The sequence below is a fragment of the Coccomyxa subellipsoidea genome (assembly GCF_000258705.1).
Source record: "Coccomyxa subellipsoidea C-169, whole genome shotgun sequence".
NCBI lineage: Eukaryota > Viridiplantae > Chlorophyta > Trebouxiophyceae > Coccomyxaceae > Coccomyxa > Coccomyxa subellipsoidea.
Genome location: NW_005178042.1, coordinates 2,384,945 through 2,411,346, shown reverse-complemented (window position 1 = coordinate 2,411,346; position 26,402 = coordinate 2,384,945). Strand labels below are relative to the sequence as shown.

The window sequence follows — 26,402 nt, the reverse complement described above, 5'->3', positions numbered from 1 at the left end:
ATTCAAGGCTCTGAACAAAATGCTGGTATGAGTTGGACTTGTCTCTTCGGGCAAAGTACTTCAGAAGGCATTGAGTCCTAGGGCTGGGACTCCTCGCTCACCTTTACAATACATTCCCGATGTCCGACTTTATGATCTGCATGCTTGAGCATGAGCTCACTTAGCAATATGTACACAAGGCTTCGCACCTGGTGGATTGTACACTCTCCTGGCTCATGACCATAATTATGCTTCTAAAATATATGTTCTCACTCCCCTTACTGTTGCAAGTCTATCTCAATATGGAGAACAATGCAGGTTTACGCTGCACATAGATAGACTCACATGCCTTTCTAATCTCCTCACATCCTGCTGAAGGTATACTCCCGACTCCTAAACTGCTTTACAGCGCTGCTATTTCACATTGTACAATGTTGTATAACATGCATGCATTCTCTCCTGGTTTATAGTAAGAGCAGAGTTTCGATTGATATTGTACAAGTCCAACGTGCATTGCAGGGGCATCTGCTGACATGAGAATCACATCTCTTCGGGGTGGAACATGTTGAGCAGGCCAGCATGCTGCTGGAAATCCAGCAACGGCCGCAGCGGCAGGGACGCAGGGATGTCTGCAGGGTTCATGGGCGCAGCCGGGTACACTGGGCCACGCAGCTCGTGGAACAGCTTCAAATTGTCTATTAGCAGCACAGTACAGTGTCAGCATCCTTGCTGCCATGTCAGCACTTGACTGCATGTGTGCAATGTGATGGATCGCCCAGGAACTCCTGGGCGGGAGGTGTCTTGTATGTTGCATGCATTGCATTAAAATGGCAAGGCAGCCCTTCCTTCTTACTCCCTGGCGCTTGCAAAGCCTTCATGTCTGCGACCCTCTTTCTTTAATTTGCCATATGCTAAAAATGTGCAGGGAAGGAATATTATGCCCTTCCTCAAAATTGGCCGCGTTCCGCAGCAGTGTGCATGTGGAATTGGTGACAGTGAGAGGCTCACCTATCAGCTTGTGCTTGACTCTGCAGCCAGAGCACTCGGCAAAGACTGTGCCGTTCTCCCAAGCGTGCGGATTCACCCTCTTTGTCGTTGTCTCTCCACACAAATTGCAAGTGAATTGCACCTGTGAGTAAGGGACGCCATTCAGAAGTACGATACCAAAGTCATGGAAGGGTCTTGCGATGCAATTGATCAGGACCGCACCTTCCGAGTGCGGCGCGGATTCTTGTTGGGTGGCTGGGCGTCCTCCTGCAGATGTAGTGAGAACCTTGTCAGTTTCTACCCCACACTATGGGAGCTTACCAAATAAACAGGATAGCTCGCTCTGCTCGCAAAGATCCAATTTTAAGTTACCATGCCTGTGAACTATTCAAGTCGAGCTGTCAACAGCACGTACAACATGATTGGATGACTGGATCACCTGATCTGCACCTCCAAAGAGGCTGTGCAAGACAATGCCGGTGCACTCGGGCCCCAGCGCTGCAGCAGTGTTTCCAGCACAGTCAGCAGCGTGGCTGTCCTCTTCAACTTCCTCCATGAACCTGTAGTCTGTGATGTCCAAGAAGCCCTGTTCAAAGGGAGCTGGCAGGCTCACCCCACCGAGCTGCGGCCTCTGCAGCGCTGCACAGGCGGGGTAGAGTAACAGTCAGTTTCACAAGCAATGCTGGACATCATTCCTTTGCATCGTATAAGCGGCAGCTTGACTCTCGTGCAGTCCTTCTGATGAACGAAGTAGGCTTGGAAAAAGCTGGTCTGCACTGCTGTGACTGTACCCTGAGACTTTGCTGCCCCCTGCTTCTGAAGCCCAGCAATCTTCGGGTAGAGCACCAGGCCAGGACCGCCTCGCCTCGGACGCTGAAGAACGAAGTTCTGCGTCAACATACCACACTATCAGACCTCTCCTGCTGGATTTGCTGCGGGCATCACAACACCAGGGTTCAACAGAATTTCATATCTGCCAACATGGCAATGTTCCTCACTGCTGAATAGCGCAATTATGACCTTTTAACAAGACAATAAGACCTTCAACACAGCCATTCGGCAGAGGAAGGACAAGAACGCTTGCCTGTCCATAGACGATGTCATGCTTGTGCGCTTCCTTGTCCAACCAGAACACTCCATTCGGCATTTGGACATTTTCAGACTTCCCATTAGATCCAAAATTTCCAGAGCCTGCAACGCTTCGTACTGTTTGCGAACGTGATCTTAAATTTTGACGGCATGTGTTAACATTGGCTGACACGTTTCCTCGACATAGCATCGCAGAGGTCTCCATGACGAAAGTCCAACGCTTTAATAAGGTTAATCCAATGTCGTATGGCAGAGAAGTGACAAAACCAGAAGGATTTCTCTTCCTGATACGAGTATCTCTCAGGACACGTCATGCATGCATCCCAGCAATCTTGAGATTCCACCATTCCTACTATGACAGACACAGACCACTTCTAGCCAAAGCATTTCTTTTTCAGACAGAATTCTTCTTTGAATATTCTCCGATGCAGCTCCAAAGAAGTGCACTCTAGTTTCAATGCTTCTTACGACGTCTGCAGGGAGAATGAGTGTTCTATGAAAGTTTGATTGTTTTTAAGTAAGGCTAACAACGATACTGACGTCATACCGGAGTTAGGAAGGTTGCCCACCTGAATTGGTATAAAAGTCCAGCCATGGGAAGGTCGATCAAGGCAGTATTCTTTGGTAATGGTTCTTCCTTTCCTGTGATCATGGAGTCAGCAAGATGATCTGGCCAATATTTCACTGCTTCACTGATCCAATGTCTGCAAAGGACGTGCACTCCAGCAAACTCCCAGATACTTGATGGGTGTTGCAGATATGGATGACACTCTTGTATTGACTGGAGAGGCGGATGCGCGTGCATATGGCGATGTGATGGACCTAGCACAGCGGTTGCATGAGCAGGTGAAAATCCTAAGAAATGTTGCAACGCCGCCATGGCTAAAGCAGTGCAGACTCTGAGTTTCAGCAGGACCTTAATGCCCTGTGCTAGTGCTATGCAGGTTGATGCGGCTGCACTGCTGAAAGCATGGAAAGAGCGTTTCTTGAAGGCTCCTTGGGACGTCAATCACAAGGTGCTGCTCTCCTACCGATGCATGCACCATCTGATTCAGATCGTTCTGCTTTGCGTTTGACCATGTATGGTTTCCTGGAAAGCAGCACCGTTAATGAGCAAACTGCCGTGGTTCTGCTACCATCGCAAGCCACATCACGTGCGCAGCTTGCTAGCGTGCTTTCCAACATCAAAGCAGACAGCCCCCACAGGTTTCCCTGCACCGAAGGCATGGGCAGGAAGAAGTATTTGGAGCTGCACATCACTATCCAGTCATTTCATGGTCGAGCCAGCAGAGGCAGCAAGACACTGCTGTAGATAGTGGTCAAAATTTTCTTTGTTTACGTTGGAAGGTGCCTGTGGAGGAATGGAGGACTGGCCTTTGGCACAATGCGCTCATCAAGCAAGGGATCGATGACCCTCAGATGGCCGAGCAGTTACAAAGCATGTTCAGGACAGCCCGACTCGAGCATTTCGTCTTGGAGCAGGGGGTCAAAGCGAGTAATTCTCACCTCCAATTGCACTAGCGCATCAGGAACCAGTGGCCGCCATGCTCATCTGGAGGCATCACTTCTTGACTGTTCTTTGTAATGATGCCTGGCTCAAGTGGGCTCCTAATAAGAGTTGTATGTGTTCAAACAGGAAATGGTGGAGGAACTGAAGGGCCAGGGGTTGAAAGTGGTAATCATCACAAACGGGCACCCACAAATACAGCGTGGAAAGCTGGAGCGATTGCAGGCATCCAGTATGTTTGACGCTATTCTGGTGGGTGGTGAGGAGATTGCTGCTGGTGGGAGGGAAAAGCCGGCTGCCTCCATCTTCCTCAAGGCATGCCAACTCGCAGGATGCCTACCAAGTGAGGTGCGCACCATACCTCTCAACCCCTTCAGTTTTGTTTGTCAACTAGCCACAATCCAGAAGCTTTGTTGGATCTTTAGTAGGTTGGTGGCTGTGGAGGTTGCTTGCCGGCTGATTTACTGCATGTTCAAACTGAGGGTGACTGTCTATTATGTGGCAAGACTTATTCAGGGAAGAAGGACTGCGTGCATGCAGGCAGTGCACATTGGAGACAGCCTGGCAGCAGACATTCGGGGTGGTATAAATGCAACACTTGCAGCCACGGTCTGGGTCAACAAACATGGCCACCCACTGCCACGAGGAGCCCCTGTCCCCTCTTACACTGTTTCACACGTAACAGAGCTGCCAGGTGTCCTCAATACCATAGATGGATCAGACATCTCAACATAGCATTGATCTAGGTCTGTTATAAGATACCTACGCCCCTGGATGGCAGACTTTGGGCAATTGCTGTTGTCTCTGAGCCATTTATTTGAGCGGGGCAGGTCCTCACATGCAATGAGGTGCAGAATCTGCAGATCCAGCACGGTATGCACACATTTGGTTGTAAAGAAGGCTGTCTTGATCATGACTACGTAGATCTGGGAGCTGGTCGGCTGCCACAAGCATTTTCTTACCAAAAAAGAAAATTACATTTCAGATAGGGATGTACACGGCAAACATAGCTATTGATATCAGCAAAAAAATTAGAAAGCCGTAAATGTGAACCCCATGCAATCACATCAATGATTGAGCTTGCTCTTGAGCAACGATGTAAAGCCTGAAGTCAAATTTGAAGCACATTGAGCTCACAGACCATGCAACAACCTTTCTCCAGTACAGATGCTGCTCAACGAGTAGAAAACCTTCACCTATATAACTACAGAGCATGACATATCTTTGGCATGACGCGCGATGCTTATGCCAGAGTCTTTATGGTACAATCTGGGGGCATGTGATCGACACACGTATTCCACCCTGCCACAACGGCCACAAGAGGATTAGTTGAAGTCCCGGCTCTGCCGGCTAGCTGACCAACAACAAACCTGCACACTGGAACAAAGACATCACTTTGTGCCTTGTACACTCACTGCACCACTATTTGTGGAGCGCCAGCCTGCTCAGGCCGCTGCTGTACATGCACATCACGAGCCTCAGCCTCGGGCAGGGCATTGGCCTCGACATCGTCTGCATCGCTGTCTGACGCTGCAGATGTAGCACCGTCGTCAGGGGCTTCTTCCGGCTGTGCTGCCACCTCATTCAGCGCTCTTGGCGACCTGCGCACATGCAATCTTCTGTCACACCAGGGGTCCTTTTGCATGCCCGTGCACCATACATCGTCCCAGCTTAGAGATGACCAACATAGGCAGAAGCAGCTGCAGGCAATTTCCAGGGCGTGTACGCGCAGAGTGATTACAGCAGCCTGACCAAGACTGTGCACATGCAAGATTAAAGAGAGGAGGTGTGAGCGCCCGGGGGTCGGGCAGCGCGCATACAAATTGATACACTTGCGAGGCAGCCCATTGCTCCCTCCTCTCGCAGTAGCACCAATTGCAGGTCTGCAGTCTGTCTTGGTCGAAGCCAGAAACAATGCAAGGATTGCACAGCAGTGCGAGAGCCAAGAAGGGAGGAAAGGGCTGCCACGCGGTACAGACCAGAGAACATCAACATAGCAAACGTCTCTCGAATGGAAAGATAATCAGACGGGCGCGGCACCTGGGGGAGCCGGCGGAGGGGGAGCGCTGTGCTGGGAGGTGCTGCTGGTGCTCGCGCAGCATCTCGCGCTGGAGCAGGGCCAGCTGCTGGCGGTACATGGCGCGCGCAAACATGGTGTAGGCGATGCCCACCACTAGGCCCGTCCACAGCGCCGTCGCCAGGTTCATCTCGAAGAACAGGATGCAGATTATCATCGCCACCCACGTCACCTGCAGCCCCAGCCGCAGCACATTTCAGATGACACACTCTCCACACACAACACATATTTTCAAACATCACAATCACTCTCATCAAGCCGCCAGTCAAATACTCCTGTACATTGTGCACCATAGCGAGGCCGCAATTTTCGTGAGGATTGTGCCTGGATGAAGGACAACAGTGACACCCAGCCACCAGATCTAGCAGCAAGTTTGACAACGCTTAGAAATGCACTAGATTGGGCATTTCACCACCCATGCACTGGCCGGGGCATATGGGATATTGCGAGGAAGTAGAGAGGTGTATGCAGAAATTGAGGCTGGGCAGGTGCATACCCGGATGCAGTCAAAGACAATGTCGGCTGAGCCTGGCATCTGGTCCGCCACAAAGGCGCCGTGGAGGGGGTGCGCATGGTTGCGGTCTTCCATGTCATCGAAGAGAGAGTTGCCGTTGTCAGAGCCGGCGTCCGTGCCGGGCGCGAGGGGCACGACCTCCGGCAGATTGTTAATGGTGGACTTGCACACGTCGCACACGCGATCGCCCTGCACATGCGAGAGAGTTCATCAGAACTGGTGGCTGCAGTGCTTGACAACAGCTGAGCGGGTCAACACAGATTGCATGCACATGGATCTTGAGGAGACTCATTATTGCGGGATATGTTCTTGCAGGGTGCATGGGAAGGGATTGCCATCTAAATCAATAAAACCAGACAACAGGGCTCACCTTGACACGAGACCACTTCTCGGCACAGCTGCGGTGCCGCAGGGCCAGCTCGCCGCGGCATTGGCAGTCCAGGGACATGGCCTCCCCACACTGCGCAGCAATCAAACAATGTCACACAGCTGCATCAACTTTTCCTGACCAGTAACGAGCACACGCGGACGGGGGCAGATGGGGGCGAAGCTATGAATGACGAACAGGTGCACTGGTCAGGCTGTGACCTTGGCAGATGCTAATTCCTGTGCCGTAGCAATTTTACTTCCCTCACCTCAAAATCCTCTGCCGTGAGGTTTTCCAAGCAAATGAGGCACATGGGCTGCGTGCCGCTCGCGCTGCGCTTCATGGGGCTGCCGCCACGTGGGATGCTGGAACTGCGCCGCCCAAACAGGCTCAGCAGGTGAGTGGCCGCGCTCGCTGAGTCAGGGCTGCCTCCGCTCGCTCTCCCCGACCCTGTGGCGTCTTCCTGCAAGCCCCAATTATAGGAGATCAGTCATTGGTCCGTCCAACCTAGAGGAGCACATGAGGAAATGGGCCAAATCATATTATGGCCTGCCCAAATTTCAATTGAGCTGCAAGAACAGGGGCTTGGGAGCTCGAAACGACAATATGATCACACATAAATGAAGATAAGAAACTGCAAACTGTTCAAGCAGGTGCCTACGTGAGGACGACTCTGATCCTCAGTCCCTGCTTATGGTAAATGCGGAGCAACTGCTGTCAACTTGGCAATTGCTTGCCATATTGACAGCAAGACAGAGCAGGTGGGAAAGGCTTACATCGAGAACATTGTCAAGGCCTGCAGAGGGGTGGTGCGCCTCGGCAGCAACCTCCCCATCTCCGCCAGAGACATCATTCAACCTTGTCCCATGACCCGTCTCAATGTCCTGGGGAGCAGCTGTTGCTGCAGGATGATCCATGCCTCTGCCGCGGCGCCATCCCAGAGACCTCCTGAACAGTCAATGCAGGGTTGAAGCATAGCTGGCAAGTCCACCATTATTGCACCACATGTGGACTGACAGGTCTGCAAACAGCTTGATGATGTCAGGATGGCAGGGCAGCTGTCACTCACCAGAAACCAGATGAGACAGCATTCTGTGAGATGCTCTGCGATGCACGCTGCAGGAAGCCAGGCTGGGACCCTGTAAGAGTACAGATTGTGAGTACTCAGATCTACCGACCATATAATATTTGAAAAGAAACCTAGATCATCAAACATTCAGCGATATGCGATGGGAGGGCTGTGGAACTAGAGAATTGCGAAAGATCGCTTCGGACGACGTGGCTGCACAATAGGCGACGTAAGGAGGGTTCTACAGGAAACTGCCTGACAGCATCAAGGGCAAGCGCAAGCAGATCAATGGAGTGCCTTGCATCGATCAACAAACTAACTGAACTGAATAGTACAGCCCCCAACGTGATCTCAGCGGAAGAAGAGCCAAGAAGCATCCATGCTGGCTGACTTCAGGGCAAAGGCAATCCCTGAGGGCCACTCACTCAGGAGCGGATCGCTGTCAGGAGAGGCAGTGTCCACATTGGTAGCCTGAGACATCGCAACTCCTTGCTTATAATCTGCAACTGCACCCTCCTGCTGTTGTCCAAAAACTGCAGCGTCCCCTAGGCAGGAATGGCCTCAACTCCTCTGGCGAACGACATCAGCCTTCACACACCCTCGGGTTACTTCTATGGGACCCAAATTTATCCCAGAGCACGGGTTGTTGACCTCAAACCCGTCAATTTGCCTCAGGCACAAAAGATTTGTCCACCATAGCGCAACGTGGTTGTGCAAGTTCCGATACCGGAAACACCTGGAGGTTTTAGTCATCGACGGGTCTTCAAGGACAACCCTAGACGCTGACACCATCCCCAGAAAATTATAAATATCGTTTATTAGCGATGCTAGTGCTTCTCTCACAGTCACGTATGCCTTGATTTGCTGATTGTCATTCAAGTTATGGTGTCCGATTGATGTTTGGCGAACGAGGGGCACTACTAGCCATAGCGGGTTCTTCACGTGAAAGCTTATTTGGAAAGTCAATACGCTCTGACAGTCTTGTTTACTACTTTAGATGTATTTTCGATCCTGTACTGTGATATAGAGCAAAAACTTGGTATGCGGTCAAATGAGCCAGCAAAGTCACCCTGCAGATGCCGAACAAACTTCATCACCGCTGGAAATTGTCAGGCAGAGGTTGTCATTCATGAGGCCATCGCATAACTCAAATGGTTCTCTATCTTCTCATGGTGAGGTGCAAAGAAGTGCCTCCAGAGGAAGGGAGAGCAACACGTTGGACAGCCCAGCTTCCCAGTACCCAACCTCTCCAGCATCATACGACCTGAAAGAAATCTGTGGCAGGGGCAGCTCATCGAAGGTACATTTTCTTCACCAGACGCTGCCAGGCTGAACTTATCATGATGCTATTTCAGCCCTCCGTGAGGTATTGCTCTGTGCAGGTATACAGAGCTGTTGTGAAGGCTTCAGGTGAGGAGGTCGCTGTCAAGCTCATTGACATGGAAGTACTGGACGAGACGATGGTAAGTAATAGTTTCAATTTCTTCAGATCTGTGATCTGATGGTAGTCCAAGCCACTGGGAACACGACACACGGGACCTCTGTTGCATTTAGTGATGTCTTAGGGAAATGAATTGACAAGCCAGTTTTTGGTGCTTCAGGAGCTGATTGTCCAAGAGGCGGTTGTGATGAAACGTCAACGGCATGTCAACCTGCTCGAGCTGTACGCCGCATTCGTCTGCGATCACTACTTGTGGATGGTGATGCCTTTTGTTTCTGGAGGCTCGCTGGAAGCGCTGTTGACCACTGGGTACCCAAAGGTGTGGCTTTCGACCTGTACCACTCATGCTCGGCTGCTTGATCTGCACAGCATTCGCTTCCAATTGCACAGCGTGGCCCACCATGTAAGCCCTGAGTGTGCATTGAACGGAGGATTCCTGGAACTAGAGTGGTACGCACATGGACCTTGTGTTGAATTCGATACGTTTCTAAATCTCTATTTTTCATCGATCCGTGAGGTTTCACTCACCTTGAATCCCCAAGCCAGAGTTTCTACATTTCTGATGTGGATTTGGGCAGGCTATAACCCACTGAACCCCTGCAGCGCCGGGCTCTGTAGTATTGGGCGTACTAATTATGTGGTCTGGTGGATCACTCAGGGGCTGCGAGAAGTGGAGATAGCAACCATCATGAAGCAGGTCTTGGAGGCCCTGGCATACATGCATGGGCGCGGTGTGCTGCATCGGGACATCAAGGTGGGAATCTTTGGCTCGAGAGGCCTATACACCACATTTAACCGAACCGATGGTGCTTGCAATGACTGCATCATCGCTTCTGATGCCGCTGGTTTGTCCTGACTGCAAGTGAACTTGATGCAGGCAAGCAACATTCTGGTAGGCAGGGATGGGAGGGTGCGGCTGTCTGATCTGGGCGTTGCGGCAAAATTAGAGCGCAACTTCTCGGGGAGCCAACATTCGTTTGCGTCCCTGGAGCGGCGGAACACGTTTGTGGGGAGCCCTGCTTACATAGCACCAGAGCTGCTGACCGGCAGCGACGAGGGGTGCGTTGCTGTACTCATTGTGCAAGCATCTCTGTCAGGATTGATTTCAGATTCATGCATGCCCATTTAGCTTTCATGCTAGGCACACTCATGTGCATCAGTGTGCTGGCACTACCTTCTCAGGGCATCACAATCTGTAACGCTGTTTGACGTGCACGAGTTGGCATTGCAGGTATGGGCTTCCAGCAGATTTGTATTCTTTTGGAGTGACCTTGGTGGAGGTGGCTGTGGGTGCCACGCCCTATGTGGACCTGTCTTTTGAGGAGATGGCCATCAAGAAGGTCAACTGCAATGCAGTGCCGATGCTGGCTGTTGATGCGCATGGCAAGCGCTTCTCACAGGTAGCATTTGCACCACTCATCTCAACCCACCTTCCCTTGCATATAGCTTCTTTCTAGGCTTCGTCACAGGGAGTGAAAAGTCACCGCCATTCACACAGTCTGAGGACAATCTGGAGCAGAAGATTGCGATCGACTCAATTTGGGGATGTTTGTGGTGCAGGAAATGGGGGATGTGGTAGCGCAGTGCCTGCAAACCCAGCCGGACGAGAGGCCGTCTGCAGCGCATCTGCTCAAGCACAAGTTCTTCCGCCTGGCAGCCAGGGACCCCCAGAGTCTTGTGCGCCGTCTGTGGAACGGCGTGCCTACAAGCCACCAAGATTCATCCCCGCACTCCGCCGGTGCGCGCACATTTGCTGCCTCAGTCTGGTGGCCCATTAAAGGTGCATGCATACACTGTATTTTCTGAAGATGCTATCGTTGCTTTTCTAAGGAGATGACTGTTTGGCTTGTACAGATGGTGCAGCTGCAAAGGAAAATGAGGAAGGCTTGCAGCATGGGAAGGGCTCAGGGTGGCTTAGCCAGGACCCATCTTCTCATGTGAGCTTCCCTTATACTCACCCTCATCTATTTTGCAATCTAGCACTGGCACTTTGGTGCTCTGCTCAGAGCAGCGCAGGAAGCTCTGACTGAATGGTTATTTGATTGCATTGCAGGCAGGAAGTGAGTTGCCGGAGACATTTGATGCTGCATATGGCAGCATGCTGATCAAGCGGCTACTGCAGCACCACATGACCCAGCCAGAGTCGCTCCAATTGGAGAAGGCTCCTATGCAGGATGTGCTGAAAACATGTGGGCAGGAGACTGTTCTCCCCTGGCTGCTTTCAGCTGCAATCAGTGGGTGCAAGGTAAGTCTGCCTGGGCTTCTAGCTCTCTCTTGGGTAAAGCATACTTTAAAAAAACTTAAAAAAAGAATTAACTGTATAGCTGTGCAGTTATTAAAGCAATGTACATTGCATAATCGACTCACAAAACATGCACACATGCAGGGGCTGTTCTTGGGGATTGGTGAGATGCGGGGGCTTGGGCTGCAGCATCTCCATGGCATGGGGTTCCTGATGGGCCGAATGACAGGGGAGGATGGCCTGCCAGTCTGGTCTGGTCCCAGCTACCTGGAAATTGCCTCTAGCAGGTCAGGCGTGGGGGCGGGTGAGATCTCAGACAAGTTGCTTGCATTTCCAATCTGATGCTCTGATTCGCTTCTCCTTTTTGGCTGCACCACGTTGCAGACATGATGCAGCGTTACTTGGAGAATGCTAGGAAAGGGTTTGAGATGTTAAAAACCTGTGTATGGATGCTTGCAGGCAGGATCAGGACAGAGCTTGTGCACATTCTAGCCAACGACTTCACGCTTCAGAAGTTCAAGGCGCAAAATGTGTCAGGCACCGAGCTTGCCCTGACTGATCTTGGCGATGATATGACTGTCGAGGACGTTCAGGAATTCATAAAGACTGCACAAGCTGACAACGAGCATTCCTACGTGCTCTCTCTGCGCGCTAGAGAAGGCACCACCCTCAGTCTGCTCCGCCTTTATGGTATGCTGCCTGCTGATCTTAAAATGGCAAGACCTTTCCTGTGTTTTATGTGGGACCTGCGCCCTTGTCTTGCTTTATGAATGAGCACAATTTTCTCCTCGCTTTGAAGTGTTTCTGTGCTTGCAGCAACCCACCTCTGTCTTGAATTTTGTGGTGCTGATTGCAGGATATGCTCAGCCTGATCATGCTGCAAACAAGCGGATATATGGGAAGGTTGTGACTCCTACAGACATACTGGAAGGCAGAGTGCCGCCACCTTCAGCATTCTCATTCAAAGGATTTGGCCAGCTTGTGGATGACCTGCATATTGTGGAAGAATATGCAGCCGGCAGTGTTCCGCCCAAATTTCAGCGCAAGAGTTCACAGCCTAGGAAGGCCTGGCGTGCCTATGAGACTGTGCGCGGATTCCACAGGTTTGGATCCAACAACAGCCGCAGCTGAAGGCTTCGTAGAGGATGTGAGTGAGTAACGAGTGTCGGTGAAAGCTTCCATGAGAGGGTACTGGTAGTAGAGTACCAGCCAACGGCCAATTGCCAAAGTTTTGTCACGTTCTCGCAGCAAGCTTTTGATCGAGAAACAACGCTGGTTATTAATAAATTATTAGCTCTGTCTGTGGCAACATTGTGCCCACTGAATTTTGGTGAAGCTGACAGCTGAAATAGTGAAATTGATCATGTGACGATGGAACAGCATTCTGAGCTTGAAGCGCTTTGCTCGCTCCAGCGTAGGAATAATCGAGTCCATGTCTCCGTTTTTAAAGAGCTTTGAAACACAGACATCACATGCACTTTAGCCTTATTAGTAGGGGTAATTGGAACCCAGTCTCAATCTCAGTGAAGGATTCTTGGCTGAGCTTAACTCAGTCAGCCAAGGCTACTGCAAGCCATAAAAGTACCTGACAATGTCAGGCTGACAGTGTCTGTATTGGTATTATTATTATTATTATTATTATTATTATTATTATTATTATTATTACACGCCTATCCAAGCCACAGTTGGCTTAGGTGCGGTAGTATATATTCAAGCCATGCTGCATCATGCCGAGGCAAAGCCAATGAGCTTGCATCCTTAGTCACAGCCAATGTGTACTGTGTCTTGACATTGTCAAGAATACAGAAAGTAAGAGAGGAATTCATTTGCATGGATGCATGTGCACAGAAATAGGGAACACCGTCTCTTTGGTACCGTCCTGTCAGCTGAGCAACATGAGCAACCTTGGATGACAAAAGCGCAAGCGATTACTATCAGAAGCGTGCAAATGCATGAAATTTGAGATACTGGGCAACAGCAGCTAGTTCGAGAACCGCATCAGAGGTAAGTGCTGCCGAATCGCACCCACGTATCGGTGATCCTGCTTTTAGGATGTCTCGGTGAGTGGATTAGAGCCTGAATTGCCTTGCACTTTCGACATCCAGTTGATAAATGGAAGGACTGGTGCGTATTTGATAGTTCTACAAGGCTTACAACACGCGACATATCCCATAATAATTGACCGTGATCAACCGGCAAATCTATTGTATGGCGGGTAGCTCACACACTCTTGTTATGAATACGACTGTCCTTCACACAAAAAAAGGATTCAGAGTTGAACAAAGATGTATCTGTGATACCTGCCGACCTGCAGGGACAAAGGGCATTTCGTAGAAGACCAGACATGGCCCCCAAGAAGAAGACAGAAGAAGTTGGAGAGAAAAGGCAGCGTGAGGACCAGGAACCGACGAGTAAGCTGCTGCCTTCCTTGAGAAATTTCCGCGCTGAGAATAGCGTTGCTCCTCGACAGCATCCCTGATTAACATCTCATCCTGCAAGTTTTATGCCCTAGGTGAGGACAAGAAGGAGGAGATCAATGGCAAGGACGATGAGCATGAGCCAGCAAGCAAGCGACAGGACGTTGACGAGCAGCCCAAGGAGATCCTGGAGGAAGGCCGAATCTACTTCCTGTACAGGTCTGTCACCCACTTTTTTCCTGCTGGTTCTCGTGCACAAGTATTATACTGAAGGAATATATCTTTGAATTGGCCCGATCGTGGTTCTTTATGTGTGGAGAGCTTGGGCTCAGATGCTTTTTCAGCAATCATCATCTCTCGATTACCAAATGTATGATGCATCTGATGGGGCACATCTTTGGTATCGTGCAGGCCTCGAGTGGGGCTGGAGGAGGCGCACAGCCTTTCAGATGTGCAGCGCTTCTTCATCATCATGAGCCCCACCTCGCGCAAGGATGCCCCCAACCGCTTGATCCCCATCGGCAAGAAGCGGCTGCCGGACCCTGCAAAGCGCGAACGCTTCTTTGGATTCGTACAGGCCACAGACAACAAGGTAATTGGCGCGCCGGCCACTTGCACAATCTTTTGCTCTGGTGCAGTGGCATGCAGAGGTTGACATTCGTTAATGGTATGGCACAGGAGCTAATGAGAGATGCACCCAACATGACAAATGTGTGGTGGAAGCATGAAAATTGAAGTTCTGCTAATTTGGCTCCCTCAAATACAGTACAACAGGACATTTCAGATTGGGGAAGTGTACTTTCTGATGAGGTGTTGTGGGTTTGCAGATGGACACCCTCATGGCAGGTCTGGAAGCAAAGGAGTATGAGACAAAGACGCGGGGCACGCGGCGCATTGAAGCAGCTCGTGCACTGGGCGAAGGTGCTCCCCCTCTTTCCGATCTATATGCCATGCGCAATCTTTCCAATTTTCTTATATACCTCTTCTCTATCTTTCGTAATTATGCCGCATGTTACAGGAGCATGAATCTTTTGCCAATGCAGTGAGCTGGACCGCCAATGCAGCCAAAGTGCAAGTAACCAATTCTATATTTGTGTCTGTGCAGGTGTGTACAAGATATATGATCATGGCAGGGACTCGAGGCTGGCGTATGAGCTGGAGGTGCCCCAGGAGCCAGGCGATGTGCAGGAGGACTTCAGAATCAAGAAGACCGGCAGCTACATCATCAGTGTCAAGGTGAGCAATGCTGTGAGCTCCTAAATTGTTGTTTTGATCTTGAGGCACACATCGGCATGGCTTTACTGCAGCACAGCACAAGCAGTGACGCGTGATACCCTCCCTTGTTGTCTTGATGTTGATGCACAGGCAGGCATGGCTGTACTGCAACAGAAGACAAGCACTGATGCGTGAGAGCCTGCCTAGAGCTCGTGCAGCAGACACATTTCAGCGGAAACTTTCTGTGAGTGCCAGGAACACAGTGAAGTGCACAAGCTGACGTTTGCTGACAGCTGTGATGTGTGGCTGTGGTTTCCAGAACCCCGAGGCGGCCAACCCGCCAAACGCAGGCCTGGGCAAGAACCAGAAGGCAGACTACCCAAAAGACAAGAAGAAGGAGTTTGACGGGGCGCCGGGCGGCTACTCATGGATTTCTGCCAAGGACCCCTCCCTGCTCGACTTCAACGGCTGCGAACTTGTCCTCATTGCCACGCATGCAGACATTAGTGGTGCGCCTACATTGACCAACCCTGCAAAGATGCAGCTGCATGCCTTGCCTTGAATTGTTCCTGAAAAATTTCCGGATCATTTGGTGCATGGTAGCTATGCTGACATGTTGGACCAGTGTCAGATGTCTGTGCAGACAAGTACACAACTAGAGATTGTCCCCCGATGGATCCTGACTGGCGTCAAGACTTACCTTAGCCTCTAAAGTTCACCGACTTGTGAAGCTTAGCCTCTAAAGTTCACTGACTTGTGAAACATGCTGTTCAGTCAGCATCTGCAGACCCCAGCTGGTTTTTGCTTTCCGACCTCGATATGGGCTGGATATATCACCTGGACGCTCGTCGTCGACATCACATTGTACTTTGTCGACATCACATTGTCCTGGGCGGACTAAAAACGTGCTCCTGGCAGAATGAGGTCCTCAGGGTGTCTGCTGGTGCTGCAGGAGAGCTGGATGGAAAAGTGGAGAAGGCGCTGGATGAGGCTGTGGAGCATGAAGTGGAGGAGGCAGAGCACTTCGAGGGCAATGATGAGGATGCCAAGCTGCTTGAGAAGCTGCGGTCAGAGCTGCATGCTGAGAAGCATGATGTGCCCGTAGAGCCTGCCGCAGATGGTGACTGGAAGTGATGTGTCTGGGAGCTATCTCATTCTGACTGTTTGCATGCTGACGTTAAAGTCCTGAACCTTCCCTTTTTTTTAATTCTCTTCTGCTAATTTTGTTCATGATGAATTAATGATCCGAGCGCGTGGAAGCACTTCATGGCATGCGGGCTTCAAGGGAATTGACCATATTGCATGCATGTCGTAGCTCCGCCGAAAGGAATCGTGTAAATTGTAATACCTCACCTTCTGCAACTGTACTACCATACATAATTACCTAAGGCAATATCTGCCAGTAAAGGTGCACTTTAACTGCTCTTGCAGGACATATTGCATACTGATCAATCCATGGAAAGTGCAGCCAAATCAGGACCCAGGACTTGCATTGCATGCACAGCTGAGATCACGCTCAGAGGAGGTCTTCTATCGAGCTCGAGTGTTGACGAGAATATCGATGGCCAGTACAGCCGTTCATAACGTTGCTTTCCTGTTTGTACGACCTCCAGCAGGGGGGAAGACAATATCGTCTTGTAGACAATGACAACCTCGTCGTCTCCCAGTCTTATCGAGGAAGGGCGCATCTATTTCCTCTACAGGTATCCACAAACGTTTGTTCACACGTCTGAGAGCCTTTCCTGACAAAAAAGTTGCTGACATCAACAGCACTTGAAGAGCTATAGTGCAATAATTATTGCACTGTGGATTGTCTCATAAGACAACCCACAGAAAATCAAGCTTTGGGTCTGGAACACCCTCCTTCCACCCAGCACCTGCACAGTTGCACAGACCACAAGGTTGCTGAGACCAACAGCATTGAACAACCTCTAATGCAGCAAGACAGCTGACAAGAGATGATGCTGAGAATGTTGACCCTGTCTCTCATCCTATGCCTGCTAGCTGCACAGGCCCCGCGTGGCAGTGGAGGAGGCACACAGCCTGCAGGATGTGCAGCGCTTCTTCATCATCATGAGCCCAACCTCGCGCAAAGGCGCTCCCCACCGCCTGCTTGTCATCGGCAAGAAGCGGCTGCCAGACCCGCGACGCCATGAGAGATTCTTTGGCTTTGTGCTGGCCACAGCTCCCAAGGTAACTTGTTTTCTCTTGAATGCCTGACTGACCGCCTTCATTGTCTTCTCTGCGCGACACCTCGATGACACTGCAGACGTCTGTCGACATGATGTCTTCTACAATGGGGACAGGCAAAATTGCATGCCACCTAGTCCTACTAGGGGAAGGACACACCAAGCAGGCACCACATATCCTAAGCATGTGCAATTGTAAGATCATACCAATGGTGGCGGCAGGTGGAGGATCTGACCAGGGACCTGGGCCCCAAGGACTACACAACCTCTACCAGAGGCTCGCGCTCTGTCGAAGCCGCCAGGGCCCTGGGAGAAGGTCAGTTCAAAATTGCCATACGGGCACCCTGCCCTTCTGCCCTCTCCTGCATATATGAAGCATTTACAGTCAGCAGATTTTTATAGTCTATGCGGGCAAGTGAAAAAAAGCTGGCGGGGGACGGTATGAAGGCTGAGCACCGTGCCCTTAGGTGGTTAGGATCTGGCGAGTCCAAGAACGCGTAGGATATGTTGCAGCCTCTACCTGCAGCTTGTCTGCAGACGCAATTTGCCTTCCTTGCAGGAACAAGGCGTAATAAGAATGACATTGTTGCGCTAAAGTACTGAACTCTCGGATCCGCCAGTCGGAGTCATTTGGGTGTGCTTGTGATAAAGAAGACTGCGTGTGGCTGTGCTGCAGGTGTGTACAGCATTGTGGACCATGGCAGGCACACCCACCTGGCCTATGAGCTGGAAGTGCCTGAGGAGCCGGGCGAGGTGCAGAAGCAGTTCTGCATCCTCAAGGAGGGCAACTATATCATCCAGATCAAGGTTCATCCCTCACCCATGCCATTCTATTCTGGGCTACAAGCCCATGGCCAACTCCCTCCAGCTGCATACAACATATTTGCTGAGTGCATCCTTGCCTTTCTCTTTGAGACGTTCCTTGGGCTTTCTTTCAAAGGAGCATGACCGCTGTCCTTGCCAGCACATTCTGAAGGCTGAGCACAGTCAGCAGGCGCATTATGGAAGCCTTCCTTCCCAAGCTCAAATATGTACAGTCCCTGGGAGTCCCTGAGGTGTGATGCTGCGCAGAACCCGGAGGCACCCAGCCCGCCACCGGTGCGTGGCGCCCCAAAGCCGCAGTACTCAGAGGAGAAGAAGGAAACGTTCAGGGGATATGCGTGGATCCCTGCCAGGGACCCCTCCTTACTGGACCAGAGGGGCTGCCAGATCCTGCTCATCGGCGCGCGGCCCGAAATTGCAAGTGCGCCCGGTCGCCTTCACCGCCCTGCACAAACCATGGCTGCCGTGCACAAGCGATTGCTGCCTTGCCAGAGCCATTCGGTGTCTTGAATGAGCCATTGCTGCCTTGCACAAGCCATCATTGCTGCAGCACATAAATCGTGTTCAACTTGTGCGTGTGCGTGTGACCCACCAGAAGGTGACCTTTCCATGCCAGCAATCATTGAAAAGGTGCTATTTGTCTTCAAGCTGACAAGCAGTCTTTGCCATCGTGCATGCCACGCCTACTGTCATGTGGACACACATGCATGGGTTGCAGTGGCATTTGAGTAAGTTGCTGGAAGGCGGCATGCAAAGTGTCTTGAGACAAAAGAAGCAACAGCACCGCGGCTGGAAATGCAGCACACAATTGTTCATGCAAGTTTTCCGGCGCCCATTCTCCAATGCAGGCTCTGGTGTGCAGCAGTTGGATAGACTAAACAGCACTGACATCATGTTGTTCATGGGTCACAGGTGATCTGGGCCAGAAGTTGCGCCAGCACTTGGAGGAGATTGTTGAGGAGGACCTGAGGGCAGCAGAGCACATGCCTGGCAGCGACGAGGATGAGAAGCTGGCAGCAAAGCTGCTGGAAGACCTGCATGCCGAGGGGCACACCCTCACGATTGACCCTGCGGTCAGCGGGCACTGGAAGTGACGTGAAGCAAAAATGAATACAAAGCATGCAAGGCAGAGCGAGCGCCGTAAATAGGGGAAAAGGGCTGCCGCAGTTGTATGCAATGCGAGCAACATATAAGACACCTCCGGCCCAGGGACAGATTGATCACATTGCATGTTGCGCAGTGACTCATCTCAGAGCTTGTCGTTGAACGGATGCGGCCTGAGCTGCTATGATGACCTTGAAATGACTAATGCCATCATGTGTACGTAAGAAGTTCAAATCCTGGTGCAACAGCTCGTTGCTTGCTATGAGGTGGGCTGCTAATGTAATATTAATGTAGAGATCTGACAAATTCCAAATTTGCCTTACACAAGAGCGTTGCAAAGGAACATGTCATGGAGTGCTCAGAAATTGAACATGGCAAAGGCATGATAAATGGGAGAAAGCATTGCATGCATGCAAGCCTACAGCAACTGGTCATCAGAGGAAGTCAAGTTGATGACTCCCTTGCCAAGTAATACCACTGGTCTTCCTGTCACATCACTGCATCAACAAGACGTGTGTGGACACATTGCTCTATCGTGCAAGCAAGGGGGCACACGTCTTATGAAGCACCAGAAACAACTAAAAGGCAAATCATATTCAAAAACAGTTCCACCAAACATCTGTCCAACAATAAGGCAAACTACTGCAAGAAGAAGGCACCAATCGAAGTCCCTAGCGGCCAGCAGGAGTGGCAGGCTCGCCAGGGCATGGGTTCGGCGCGGTGTCGAGAGTGATTGACATGTTGCATGCAGTCACAGCATACACCTTCTCTGCGCCACATGCTGACCTGTCAGCACAGGTGGTTTGCGCAGCAATTGACCATGCCCTTGATCAGAACCAACAGATACTGCGCTGGTGAATTTGAAGTATAGCAACAGATGTGACGGCCGCGTCCTGGCACTCGCCCTTGCCATTTTCCTCAAGTTATTTAGGGGCTCTGCCGGGCTCAGCAAGAAAGCCTTGCACCGAGCACTTCATAGACTACTTAATTGCACCAAATCAGTGGCAAGGGAGGCACCTGCTTTGAGGCCCCCTGGTGGAATGCCGAGCATCCTCGACACCCTCTGCACACGACCATCACAGCGGCAACCCTGCTTTGCACAACATAGGATCTGGTTTCTTCTCTTGTTTTAAATTGTAGCTGCCCAGACATGCCCGACATTACAACCATTACGAATCCCAAGCTCAAACTTCAATGTTGGATTGAAGGAATTGGTAGTCACGCACGTTCAGCAGGAAATCTCTCTCAGTGGCACAGCACCTGCAACATCCCAGCAAATCCGATCAAGACAATATTAATACAGGGACTCAAGATGCTGAAGTTTTCGAGATGAAATCAGGTTGATTAGCATCTTCTGGGCGTCATGAGGAGTCTTTTAGCAGGGGACAGCTCCTCTGCCACATGGGAAGCGCAAGAGAGGGTGACAGCAGTATGACCGGGAAGAGGGTTGTGGATGGGTGGCAATTTCATCCTGTTCGATCTGGCCTGGACTGACAGTGGTGATGTTTCCAGCTTTCGCCCAGTTCAGTGCGCGCTGAATAAAGATCTGGCAGACATCCAGGTACCTGTCATGCAGCTCCTGACAGATTGCTGCACAAAGAAACACGGTCCTCTCTGATTGCAAGGCGGGAGGAAGGCATTGCAATTACTAAGAGAATCGAATGTGCTTGCAGTCCCTTCTTTGTGCACTTGTATTCTCTGATCGAGGAGGGTTTTGACATCAGAAGTTTGAGTAACGGATATCATCGGTCCGATGTAAGTGCTTTAGCTTGGGAGAGGGCGCACGAGTGGCAGTGGAGTTCTCTGGCGCTGTTTGCAGTAGCTGCCGACCGGCTGCCAAGCTCGCCTGTAACGACACGACGCATAGAACTACGACAAACAAGCCGCTCCGTGGTGCTGCTCCCTTCATTCGGTCTGTTCAAGACCAGCTTTGGCTGCTACTAGTTTTCCTTCAACAATGATAGCATCGATGAAAAATCATCTTGGATGAGGGCATATGCATGCATGCAAATCTTTGGCAGCAGATTCCTAGTGACGTCACTGTTCCCATTCCTCGACAAGGTTGGAAAGCGACGAGGGTTCACCAATTGATGTCTCCAAATCAGTGTTGACCAGTCTATTGATGCGAGAGGCCCACGTTCACAGCAACAATATTCATGCACAAGAGCTGCAATTAGAGCAAAGTCATTCTGCTGCATGCACAAGAGATTATCATTGTGTCGAAAGAAGGTTGTGGGGGCCAAATGCATGTAAGAGAGAGCAGCTGGATGATAAAATCCAAGAGTATGCCCGCCCTGTAGAGCTCACATGATCTTCGCAAGCTGCACCGTGCAGCTGACCTTCATTCATGATCAGATTCACAGTGAGCCGTTTGAGACCCTTAATCTTGACACACTATAAGCAGGATCATCAATGATTTTACCTTTTGCATGGGAGTTGCATAGGTTTGATGAGCCATCATTGAGGTCGACGCCTGGCTTGTAGGCAGTTTGTCAGGAATCGCATCTGTCTGTCAAACCAGGATTCATAATTTGAAGCTCGAGCGGCGTTCCTGATTGAATGTTGGAAGAAAGACAAATCCAAAAGATTGCCGAGGAGATTGATACACCTTCTTGCGCCCCGATGTCCCATGGACACTGAATAAAGGAGTGAGAGTGGTTCCCGATCTGAACCACTTGTGGAGAGCAAAAGCGTGGGAGTTACATCTGACGTCACAATGAGGGATGTTTTGGTATATTTTCACCTTCTCATGCGATGCGTTGTTCTACCATAAATTTGAATAGTGGATCGCAGATCTGTCAGAGCATGTGACAGGACCCTGTCTAAAATGGACGGAAAACGGCCAACTGCTTATAACTGACAGTCAGCAGGGAACAAAAGTGAGATTATGAGACGCACTCCCTTGTAAAGGATGCGTCACGAACTGGATTCGCGGTGGGTGTGACAAGTTTTGTGTGTTGCGCAGCACATTTGCAAGAAGGACGGCTGCATGCGGACAGCTTCAAAGCATCGAAACCGGTCCCTGGCTCAGATAGGTGCGCTGCTACATTTACCTGTATCCAGGAAGCAGAGCAAGAAGTGTGCATAAGCATGTATCAGTGCGCTTGAGCTGCTGTCACGTCCGACAAATTTCCACACATGGTTCTCTCTACAGTCGGGGCATTAGCAGCTGGAACCTGACATCTGCTACTTTCAACAGTGGGAAGCTGGTGCACAGCGGGGCATCAACCCAACTTTTCTTTCTCTGCCATACAGGTGGATGGCAATAAGTAATCACAGTACGCCGGAGAGCTCTGCCGGACTGGCTTTGCGCAGAGCTGACAGTAGAGGCTGCCAGGATGTATGGGGCCACCTCCGGCACATCAGGCATGTCCTGGCAGGCAGACCTGCCTGCGCAGGACAGCCTGCTTGCGATCAGGCCTCTCATCGTCGGCACCGATGGCGCCCCTGAACCTCTGGTGCACAGATCTTCCGCCAACCCACCACCCATGCCTGTGCTGCTCGGCTGGCACGGTGCTGAGCCGACAGCTGCAGCCACCTCGCAGCTGCCGGGGCTGGCTGTGCAGCTGTGCACAGCCCCCAGCCCACTCTTGGGAGACCAGCACCGAACGCACCAGCAGCTGCTCTCGGAGGCCTTCGAGAAGTATGTGGCGCAGAGCAGCGCCGCCAGATATGTCTACGGCGGCCGGCAGGCTCCGGCCGGGCCGGCCCCGGCGCCGCCGCCAGCCTGCCCGCCCCCCACGCCGGTGGCATTCTGGGGAGCGCAGCAGACGCCGGCCCAGATCCGAGCCAAGCTGGCCCCTGCCGTCTTGGGCGCTGCAGGACAGCAGAGCACGCTTGTGAGGCCGCAACCGATCCGCCCGGCCGCCCCGCAGCTGACCGGCCGCGGCCTGGCGCCGTTCGAGTATCCTGCAGACGCGCTCTTCAACCGTGGATCAGACACAGGACGTGCGCCCGGCACACGTTCCCACAGCAGAGCAGCTGCCGCGGATGAGACTGCTACCCCTGCCAGCCGTGCAGGCGCACACGAGCGTCAGGCTGCAGGGAGCAATGCCCATGCGGCAAGGATGCTGTGCAGCCAGCCTGCTCTGGACAGCTGCAGCGGGAGCGAAGTGCTGCAACAAGGGGCTGGGCCTCAGAAGGGCGAAACCACAAAAGAGACATCCCCGGCAACAGAAGCATGCGATCACCAGAGCAGCGGCGGGAAAGTTCCGGGAGCAGGTGTTGCCCATAATGACCCACGCTCGTGCAGCCGCGAGTCATCCCTGGTGGACGCTTTGGCTGATGATCCCAGATCAGCGCAGGCCTGTGATGCCGGCGGCCATGCCGCACAGCCTACTACCGTGAGCCCTGGCAATTCTAGAGAAGAAGCCTTGCAAGAGGACGACTCAGCAGGTTGCACAGTGGCGCAAGCACAGCCGCCTCAGTCTCCAAACAGCTACAGGGATGCAGCGGAGGCTGCGCAAATGGAGCATGCTGCAGCAGAAGCCGACCTTGACAGAGCAGGCGTCCAAGACTCAGAAGGGGCCCTTGCAGAGCTGCCGGCCTCCGGCAGGGAGTGCTCTGAGCCACACGGAAATGTGGCGGTGGCCTCTGAGGCATCCATGGAAAGCGATGGCGGCGTGTTGGTGCCTGTGGAGCTTCGGGAGGACGACATCACTGTGGACCGTGGCAAGATCCTAAGGGACATTGCGCTTGCGACCACTATCGGCACGCCGCTTGCCAGATCGACCCCGGCGTGCACCGAGGTCCCCCCGCTGGCGGCTGGCCGCTCCAAGCGCGTCCCCGGCGGCGATCCTCTCGCGGTGCGCCTCCTTCTCCTATTCCGTCTGAGAACAAACCTTTCAAATAGCACGTAGGTTAAATTTTGTCCCTTGCACTGCCGATTGCAAGAAGAACGTCTGACTGAGTCCTGTATGCATGCTGGTCCTCTGTCTGTAGAAAGTATCACCGCCCATATTGCCATGCATGCATGTCTGCAGACTGCAAGCAATGCAAAGCTCTCTTTCAATGAAACTCTTATGCTGACGGAGTCAGGACTGCTTCAATTACAATATACAGCAGGTCAAGCTGGTACCTCAAGGTCCAACAGCTTTACATCATAGATCTTGAGGCGCTGAGGGGTTTGCTAAGGCTTGGTATCCTGGGTGGTGCACAGAATACGCATGTGCGGCGACTGTGCGATATGCTGCGGGGCAACTCGCGGGATTTCCAGGCGGAGGGGCGCGTGCTGCGGCTGAAGCAGTATGTGAGCGCGGACATCAAGCCGCCCCACATCGACGCCATCCTGGACGCCCTGGCTGTCAACACGCGCGTCGAGGTCCTCTACATCCAGAATTTCGAGTGGGTGAGTGCCCCGTTCCCTCGTCATTTTGGCAAATTCCTCTCAGATGTGCTTCCTGGATCCATTCTAGTAGAAAAGGCATTGCTGCGATTGATTTGGGCATGATGTGTCTGAGGCTGTGGCGGCCTTGACTGAGCTCTGCACACGCAAATGAAACAAACCGAGCAGGGCACATATCAGTCTTGTGTGCCTGGGCTTGGGTGTGGGACGCAATCAATGAGCAGGGCAGGTTGAGGGTGGAAATAGCTCTGGTTAGCAGCACAATACAGCGCTGTGCTGGAATGGCCAGCGAGCCTTAAGACTGCACAAGCGTACCGGGCAACCCCTGGAACAGGACGTAACGATCACGGCTGCCTTGAGCTCGGCTTCACATTATACGTTCACCCTAAGAGGCAGAGTAGGCTGAGGGTGGATCGTTGGGTTGTCTGTGGCAGGGCATGCTGGACCCGCAGCTGGAGCACCTGGCGCGCGTGCTGCGAAACAAGCGCGTGTGGGCGCTCAATGTGGGCGAGAACTTCCAGATCACCCTGCCAGCCTGGCAGCAATTCACGGACGCTCTGCCCACCACCGCCGTCGCGTACCTGTATGTCAGCGAGCACCACCTCGGGGGGACCAACATCAAGATCGCCATGCGCGACGCCATCCGCGTCAACCGCAAGTGCGCCGCCGCTCTATTCCCCTCTCGCCCTTTCCTCCCCCTTCTGCGCCCTTCTCTTGATTAGAAGGATGCCTGTTCTTTCAAGTGAATAATGTCCTTACACAATCTATTTCATTGCAACATAGCAGCATCAAAAGGAATGTCAGGTGGGGAGCTTTGTAGACTAGTAAGAGCCATTGTGAAGGAAACCCTGCATTGCCGGTCTGTGTATGCATGGATGCACAGCTGTGACAGTGAATTGAAGTGCCATTTGTTGTGTGTTCATGACACAACTGCGTTCCTGCCTGCAGGGCGGGCCCTCAGAGGGATCCGGAGGTGATCAGCAAGGTGGGCAACATGTGGTTCAACCCAAAGATGCCAGGGCAGGCCCCCCGGCGGCCCCTCAAGCCTGTCAACGGGTCCTCCAAAGCAGCAGCGGGTAAACCTCCTCAAGACAGGCGTTTGTATATAATCGCAGGCTGTTAGATCTGCAAATTTTGTCCCTATGATCATTAACTGTATATTGAGAGGCTGACAGGGAGAGGTGTTTTGCTGATGAATTTAAAGCACAAGCATGAGCTGCTGTGACCTCTTGCAATGGCCTGGGCTCTATGTGGAGGCATGAAGTTTTCAGTAAGAAGGGTACCTGATTGTTTTTTAACACGCTTTCCTGCCGAAAGGCAAGGTACGGCCTGCAGACAAGCTGCAGTTGAACGCTGCCACAATCCTACCCCTTGTTGGACTTGCCAGATCCAAGCAAGACCCCATCAACCGTGGGCACGGTGCTCAGTGTTTATACCGCCCCCCGCCAGCCGGGACCTGATTGTTTGGGCCATCTAAATGTGCTGCAGACAGTTACACAATAACCCAATCCTGTCTGTGAGACATAGAACTGTATGTGAAGCCATCTGCAATCATCAGCAATCACCCACCTGTTGATTCTCCTTGCCTGAATACCAAACTTTATGCAAACTTTGGCGCAGCGGCGCCGGGGGCCAAGAGGGCACGCGACAGCGGCGAACAGGATGCTGCCGCCCCCAAGCGACCGCGCATGAGCGCAGCGGAGCTTGCACAGCACCGGCGGCTGCAGAAGCAGGCGCAGGCTCTGGAGCGGGCCGCGCTGCCGGACTGGCTGCCGGAGCAGGTTGTCAAGGCGCTGCGGTGCGCCACGAGCAACGAGACGCAGGAGAAGCCGCCGGCGCCGGCGCGGTCGCCGAGCGGCCAGGCGGCAATGAAGCAGCGCTTGCGCATTCCCCTCGCGCAGGCGCTACAAACTAGCTCCAACCGCCACCAGGCCGACCCTCTCACAGGCACGCTGCCCAACTACCAAGCTACCTTGCTGTCAGATTGATAGGAGAAGTTGCAAGAAATGTGAGGACAACTAGATAGGAGCACTATTGAT

The 26,402-nt window shown here is 52.1% G+C and overlaps 7 protein-coding genes across 7 annotated transcripts; 5 read left to right on the top strand and 2 right to left on the bottom strand.

The window, feature by feature from the left end:
- Positions 1 to 519: 519 nt before the first annotated feature.
- Positions 520 to 2,113, bottom strand: COCSUDRAFT_39148 (zf-DNL-domain-containing protein; the record flags this gene model as incomplete). The annotated part of the gene is made up of 5 exons (XM_005651979.1): positions 520 to 674; positions 988 to 1,108; positions 1,189 to 1,233; positions 1,406 to 1,605; positions 2,008 to 2,113. 5 exons carry the CDS (start codon positions 2,111 to 2,113, stop codon positions 520 to 522), a joined length of 627 nt encoding a protein of 208 aa, XP_005652036.1.
- Positions 2,114 to 2,933: 820 nt separating this feature from the next.
- On the top strand, positions 2,934 to 4,461 carry COCSUDRAFT_45884 (HAD-like protein; the record flags this gene model as incomplete). The annotated part of the gene is made up of 3 exons (XM_005651978.1): positions 2,934 to 3,071; positions 3,692 to 3,910; positions 4,103 to 4,461. The coding sequence occupies 3 exons, from the start codon at positions 2,934 to 2,936 to the stop codon at positions 4,295 to 4,297; spliced, it is 552 nt and encodes a 183-aa protein (XP_005652035.1). The 3' UTR covers positions 4,298 to 4,461.
- Positions 4,462 to 4,887: 426 nt separating this feature from the next.
- COCSUDRAFT_45883 (hypothetical protein) lies at positions 4,888 to 7,437 on the bottom strand (the record flags this gene model as incomplete). The annotated part of the gene is made up of 7 exons (XM_005651977.1): positions 4,888 to 4,932; positions 5,025 to 5,163; positions 5,603 to 5,811; positions 6,136 to 6,342; positions 6,524 to 6,613; positions 6,789 to 6,983; positions 7,297 to 7,437. The coding sequence occupies 7 exons, from the start codon at positions 7,435 to 7,437 to the stop codon at positions 4,888 to 4,890; spliced, it is 1,026 nt and encodes a 341-aa protein (XP_005652034.1).
- Positions 7,438 to 8,740: 1,303 nt separating this feature from the next.
- COCSUDRAFT_39145 (kinase-like protein) lies at positions 8,741 to 12,403 on the top strand (the record flags this gene model as incomplete). The annotated part of the gene is made up of 12 exons (XM_005651976.1): positions 8,741 to 8,761; positions 8,972 to 9,052; positions 9,191 to 9,349; positions 9,689 to 9,784; positions 9,908 to 10,089; positions 10,262 to 10,430; positions 10,591 to 10,768; positions 10,885 to 10,967; positions 11,084 to 11,275; positions 11,417 to 11,576; positions 11,732 to 11,962; positions 12,129 to 12,403. 12 exons carry the CDS (start codon positions 8,741 to 8,743, stop codon positions 12,401 to 12,403), a joined length of 1,827 nt encoding a protein of 608 aa, XP_005652033.1.
- Positions 12,404 to 13,616: 1,213 nt separating this feature from the next.
- COCSUDRAFT_55496 (hypothetical protein) lies at positions 13,617 to 16,038 on the top strand (the record flags this gene model as incomplete). Its single annotated transcript, XM_005651975.1, has 7 exons — positions 13,617 to 13,683; positions 13,785 to 13,908; positions 14,101 to 14,281; positions 14,517 to 14,610; positions 14,795 to 14,925; positions 15,224 to 15,413; positions 15,857 to 16,038. The coding sequence occupies 7 exons, from the start codon at positions 13,617 to 13,619 to the stop codon at positions 16,036 to 16,038; spliced, it is 969 nt and encodes a 322-aa protein (XP_005652032.1).
- A 510-nt stretch (positions 16,039 to 16,548) lies between these two features.
- On the top strand, positions 16,549 to 19,009 carry COCSUDRAFT_55495 (hypothetical protein; the record flags this gene model as incomplete). Its single annotated transcript, XM_005651974.1, has 6 exons — positions 16,549 to 16,607; positions 16,917 to 17,097; positions 17,316 to 17,409; positions 17,770 to 17,900; positions 18,165 to 18,336; positions 18,828 to 19,009. The coding sequence occupies 6 exons, from the start codon at positions 16,549 to 16,551 to the stop codon at positions 19,007 to 19,009; spliced, it is 819 nt and encodes a 272-aa protein (XP_005652031.1).
- Positions 19,010 to 22,357: 3,348 nt separating this feature from the next.
- On the top strand, positions 22,358 to 26,351 carry COCSUDRAFT_55494 (hypothetical protein; the record flags this gene model as incomplete). Its single annotated transcript, XM_005651973.1, has 5 exons — positions 22,358 to 23,824; positions 24,178 to 24,366; positions 24,798 to 25,021; positions 25,312 to 25,439; positions 25,984 to 26,351. 5 exons carry the CDS (start codon positions 22,358 to 22,360, stop codon positions 26,349 to 26,351), a joined length of 2,376 nt encoding a protein of 791 aa, XP_005652030.1.
- Positions 26,352 to 26,402: the final 51 nt, after the last annotated feature.